Source organism: Pteropus medius, unplaced genomic scaffold (genome assembly GCF_902729225.1).
Source record: "Pteropus medius unplaced genomic scaffold, Ma_sr-lr_union100, whole genome shotgun sequence".
In the NCBI taxonomy this organism is placed as follows: Eukaryota; Metazoa; Chordata; class Mammalia; order Chiroptera; family Pteropodidae; genus Pteropus; species Pteropus medius.
The window spans coordinates 45,736-51,735 of NW_024356275.1; the positions used below are offsets into that span (position 1 = coordinate 45,736).

General features: G+C 42.7%; 1 protein-coding gene across 1 annotated transcript in view; it reads right to left on the reverse strand.

The window, feature by feature from the left end:
* LOC120601446 (transmembrane 4 L6 family member 4) overlaps window positions 1–5,638 on the reverse strand; it is a 30,130-nt gene extending 24,492 nt beyond the window's left edge. Inside the window, exons 1-2 of the mRNA XM_039861106.1 lie at window positions 5,209–5,638; window positions 4,395–4,484 (exon numbers count right to left, since the gene is read on the reverse strand). Of these exons, the coding sequence (XP_039717040.1) occupies window positions 4,395–4,484; window positions 5,209–5,382 (264 nt within the window). The 5' untranslated portion in view covers window positions 5,383–5,638. The remainder of the gene's footprint in view (window positions 1–4,394; window positions 4,485–5,208) is intronic.
* Between the last annotated feature and the right edge of the window lie 362 nt (window positions 5,639–6,000).

The window sequence follows — 6,000 nt, forward strand, 5'->3', positions numbered from 1 at the left end:
CATATCATTAGCAAGTACTTGATAAATGTCATTATTATACTGTAATATTTCTACTATCATATCCTTGCACACTCTTATTTTCCACAAATACAGAGAGTGTAACTCTGGGCAGGAAAATAAATTAAACAGGCTACTCTTTTATGGTTTGTTCTGCACACCTACCTGTTCTGTTCACATTGCTAAAGAAATGTGTCCATGTATATGCTATAAACGTCCCTTGAAATGGAAGATAAAAACGCGCTCTAATCAGATGCCCTCTAATCTACCACTCGTCAGCTATAAGACCTCCCTCTCTGTCGGGCTCTGGAGGCGGATGACTCGGGAATCGGACTCCAGCTCTGCCACTGTCCGTGGCGGGTCCTTGGGCAGGTGTGTGCTATGTCTGCTGGACCAGACGGAGAGGGGCTGGGAAGGAAGGAAAAAGGGGTGGTTTGGGGACATGACATGGTTTTTAGACTTGGATAGTGGCAACATGTTGGAGAAGCATCTCTGTTGGGCGTGGAGGTTCTTCGTTGGCCATAATTGGACGAGATATATAGAGATTCCTTGAAGTGTTTTTTTTCCTTAAATCATTAAAGTCCTGTGTTTTCTGTCTCAGCCAGGCTTGGGAAGTGGGTAAGACATTGGGTTGGGAAGTTGTGGTCAGAAAGTTAATGTACATGTGCCTCAGTTTTCTTGTTTTAAAAACGGGATGTTTAATGCCTAGCTCAAAGGGTTATGGTGGGAACTGAGCCTGGTTAAGTAAGGAAATCACCTGAAATCCCTACTCAGTATTCATTTACTTCACTCACCCAACAAGCATTTATTGAGGATGTGTCTGCAATACCCCAGGCATATGGTACAACTCTCTCCTTTCCTGAACATTGTGGACAAAAAAAAAAAGGGGGGGGGGCGTTCTATGGAAAGTAACCTCACATACTGATCTGATTGTCAGTTCCCAACCGGGCATGGTGGATAGTGATGCCCCAAGTCTATAACATCTTTAGTGAAAGGTTTTAAGCCAGCCCTGTCTGTTGTACTTGTGCATATAAGTCAACACACCTTTGAAATACCTGAAATAATACTCCTGGAAGGGGGTATTAACTCTCGAGACAGCACAGATCTTGTTAACTATCCCGTTATTCAATGCCGCCTTGGTTTCTCCAATCTTCTTTACGTCCCCTTCTTAATTTCAAATGCATAAAAGAAGCTTTCGAGAACTTGTTCTCCAGCATATGTCATCAGTTTGGCTCAAATAAACTTTTATGAAAATTCTCTATAAGTTAGGATATTTCTGGTATTGACAACACTAACGTTTGCAACATCTTGCCCCAAACCTTGCAATGTCCTTATGAAAGATAGCAAGCGCCATGATCCATTTTACGGCAGAGGATTTCGAAGCATAAGGAAGTTTTAGTAAAGAAATAGTGTTCCATACGTTATTTTTTCTTTCAAGATTATCTATTAATTCCAAAAGAACTATCTTCTTGAAGTCCCTTACAACTGGCTGAAATGCTCACTCCAGGAGTGCTCACACAGGAGGTATCCCAAGGGGGCACTGATGAGCCAGGCAAGGGAAGAATTGCCGACTTTACGATGAAAACGCTCCTTTATGATCTGTCCAAAATCTTTCTTCCCAACAGGTCTGTCAACCATCTGGTCCTGTCTATGGGTAGGGTGGGCCTTTAACAACTGAAAATGATTTAAGGATGCTGAAATGCCCGCATTCCCTTTAACATCACCTTTATCAATCTACCTTCGGTCCCATTATTAAAGATACTCTTCAAGTGAAAGCCAAGGTCCTCAAAAGTCTCTTATTAAAGCACATACTTTACATGAATGAGTTGGTGAAAATCATTAGCTGTCCCATTGGACCCTGAGGCATCCATTTTTTTAAACGATTAGAGGGCAGGAGACCCTGACCGGCCACATATAAGCTGCCAGGAGGCCGCTGAGAACCTCCAGTATGGGAGGAAGAGGTTGAGACCTAAAAACAAGCCCAGTGAAGGTTTTCAAAGCCCACCATGGAAGCCACCCTCCTCTCACAGTTTTTGCCCCTGGACACACTCTTCTCGGCTTTCATTTAGTCTAGTTTTTTAAAGAGTGCAGACCCCTGGGGCTGGCCTTCGGTCTTGCTCTGCCTCAGAGGAGAGCTTATCTCCATTTTCCAGTTTCACAATGAAACTTTCAGTTAGGTGATCTCAAGATTTTTTCCAGCTCTACAGCCACCACAGCCTGCTTCTGCTATTGATTTTTATAGCCTGGTTTTACTACCCAAGGAGAGGAAAGAGAATGATGCAGCTGACTTCTGGGAACTACTCTGGAAAGACAGCAAAGAAGAGAGGCAAGAGAGAGGGGCCAGGAAAGGATAGAGAGCAGGGCCATAGAGACAGCAGCAGGATTTAGCCCTGCAGCTCACGGGCCTTTCTACCCAGCAGGGTTTCTTACACAATGCTTCACAGAAGCCCAGTGTTCCTCAAAGGCCAAGAGGGGAATGCTGTGAATCTTTGGAAAAAATTCAAGTCTTGTAGCATTATAGCACTGATCGAATTATCTGCAGCTTTTTTCCTATTGTCTGACAAATGTTTGTAAATACCTTTCTTAATGTAAAATGATTATCTTTGTTCCAGAGCCTCAGAACAATAAGGAAACAGGGTTCCAAAGCAGGAGCATGGACATAAGAAGAGATGAAATACAGCCATTTGCAACAACATGGGTGGACCTCGAGATAATCATGCTAAGCGAAATAAGCCAGACAGAAAAAGTTGAAAATCATGCGGCACCACTTATATGTGGGATATAAACCTAAAAGCACCAAATGAACAGGACAAACAAACAGAGGCTCATGGACATGGACAATAGACTAGTAGTTACCAGAGGGTGGGGGGGAGAGATGGTGATTGAATTTAAATCCATTTTCAATTAAAAAATAATAACTGAATTAATTAATTTTAAAAGTATATAGGAAGTCTCTTAAAAATTTCAAAAATAAAAAAAAAATAAAATAAAATGGCTGGGAAGCAGACATGGAGTTAGAGGCTTTGTTTAGGTAGGAGCCCTAAACAAAGGGGTCTAACCTGGCCCTGTGTGTAGGTTTTGTTGTGTTTTAAACGCAGACCTTAGGAGTTCTTAATTTTGCCTGAAAAAGAAGGTAGTTCTAAGAGACTTTAGTGAATTCATTTTTGCAGGTAAAAAGGGAGTAGGCAAGTGCAAGGTAAAAGTTATGGTATTGATTAACAGGTAAACTAAAACAAGACATTCTGCTGGCTCATCTAGAGGTGGTCGCCCCAGTCCAGGGTTTTCACCGCCCCTGCCTAATCGCTTTTACCATGTTTGCCGTATCAATACCACTGAACTCTTAATGTTTTTCTTCCGTTAACTCTATTTTGCTCGACATCATCATGAATGAAAAATCAGAATCTTTAGCAAACATAAACCAACATTTATTGAATTCTTAGTTAAAGCTACTTGCATCCCTGAGCTGGAGACTTGTTCCCTTCTGTTAGAGATTTGCAGGAGGTTGAAATAGGAAAGATGTCTTCCATCAAATAAGAGTTTTTTTTTGATAGAATCAAAGTGTTGATTTGAAAATTACTGAGAGAATTGAAAAGGGGAATAACTTTCCATAAAAGATGGAAAAAATATAGCACATCTGTAAAATTTGAGAGCATGTCCCAAAGTTGGAAAATTTAGGTCCAACTTCTCATATATACAGATGAAATAAAGGAAGGTGAGAAAGCAGAGACTGTCCAGTTACAGAGATGGGTCCCAACCCAATGTCCCAGCATTCTCCCCACTCCCTGGAATGGTGATGCCTAATCTCTCTGTCCACCTACGAAAAGATGAATGGCTGCATGAAGCAAGAAAGGAAACAGAGGTCCTGAAGCAAAATCCAGGGAGACGCGGGGAAGTGCTGGGGGCACTGGGGTAGTGAACCTGGCAGTGGCGTGGATGGGGACTTTAGGGGCTCCTGGAGAGAGGAGGTTACCACCTGTTATCTTGTCCCAATCCTCCTTTACAAATGAGGCAGTTCAGGGCCAGAGAAGGAAATGACTTGTCCAAGGCCTCAGGGCCTCTTGCCACCGAGGGGAAGGTCCAGTTCCCATCGCTGCCTTCCCAGCCTGCATTCTTACATGGCGCCCCTGTAGTTTTCCAGCTCTGATACCCCTGCTTGTTTGTAAAATCTAGAATGGTACTCGTATCCTACAAGTATGAGGGTGCTGCTATTTAAAATGTACTACTATTGTTACTTTTCACCCACAGGAAGATTTCCATTTTCATCCCTGCACCAGCTGTCTGCAGAGTCTTGTCTGGGGCTGGTTACTGGTCTCCACTCCCAAGATACCCAGCACAAGGAGACAGTGCACTCTACAATTCTGGTATCTGCCCGCCCCTCACCGCCCCCGGTAACTCACCGCAAATCGGTTTCCACATCTCTCGCTGACACAGCATCTGCAGCAGTCACTTTCCCTCAGGCCCAAAAACAGGTTGGCAGGGAGAAGCACCTACCAGCAAGAGAAATACCTCAGAGTGAGCCTGAGATGTGAAGCGAGGCTGAGATGTGACTGCCTGGCTGAGTGAGAGGCTGTGACTGTGATGTAGGATTGGTGACCAAAGGGAATGGGAAGAATTAAGAGAGCATGGCTGATGCGTAGATGAGTGTTACTGAGTTTTAGATGCCATTTGTTAAATGCAGTTTAAGTGGAGCATGATTTCAAGATTTGACCCCCTGTGTTTCCACTTAGATGTTGGGTAAAGAAAAGAAAAAAACACCTGTCATTAATTGTCACAAAAAGTCAGTCTCTATTGAAAACAGGACAAGAAATTATTAGTGCAAAAATGGAAGAAGAATCCCCTGACAACTGCTTCTCTTTGTTGTTTTCAATTAATCAGTTTACTAGAAAGTGTATTCGATCCCACACCCCACACCCCAACGTCATGCCCCAGCACTTTCTTGTTAGAATAAAGAAATTCGTTGTCTTCATTTTGGGTCATGGAACTTAACTGACCCATGAAAAATGCCAGCCCAATTTTAAATTACCCAGTAAAGTTAGTGGACACGTCTTTGTTGGATCCTAATAGAGAGGGAAAAATTAAGGCAGTGATTTTTCATTATACAAGACCTCAGCTTTTGTTGGCAACTAAAATCTTCCTTGTCAATAAGTACCCAGTTTTAGAAGGATTGGATCAAAATTTCTTTTAGAGGGATTTTAAGGCTTTCCTACTCACCAAGACCCCGCTTCCCAATATTCCTCCAAAAAACCAGACCTCTTCTGAAAGGTGTTCATTGTTGTCTATCACTTTTCCTCCAGGGAAAAATAAGAGGATGTTAGCCAGGAAGCCAAACACAGTGAGGGGAATGAGGGCACCCCCCAGGCACTTGGCACAGTTTCCAGTGCACATGCTGGGGCAGTACAGGACAGGTCTGCGATAAAAGGCCCTTCACTGCCTCCTTCACGGGGTATTATCAAAGTTATCAGCCAGAGGGTCCTAGTAGATGTTCCCAATTCATCCGTATTATGGAGCTGAGAAGCAAATCAGCCTGTGAACTGTCCGTGGAGCTACTTCAACTTCTCAGATATAGCAAAACCTCAATTGTGATGGACATTTATACATTCTCCCTGATCTGAAGCCCTTTTTACTTTTTATGAGATTACGTTCAGTGCAATCATTTTGCCATGGAGACTAATAACCTCTGTTAATAATCCACCAGTGTAGACAAGACACTTACATCGTTGGAATTGTACACAGGGCTAGAACAAACAGCATTTGGAACTACTGCACCTTTAACCTGACAGTGTTCCTGCCCAAATAAAGAAATATTTCCCCTGGGCTCTTTACAAATCACTGTTTAATTGAGTTACATCCTAGCTAAAATCATGTCTCTGAAGTACTTAGTGGTCTACAGTGCATCTTTGTCTTTTTTTTTTGCTCAAAACCTGGAAAGCAAGAGTTACCCAAAAGAGCTTCTGTTAATAAGAATTAATGGTCTGGTTGGGTATTGCTGAGCTCAGACCTATA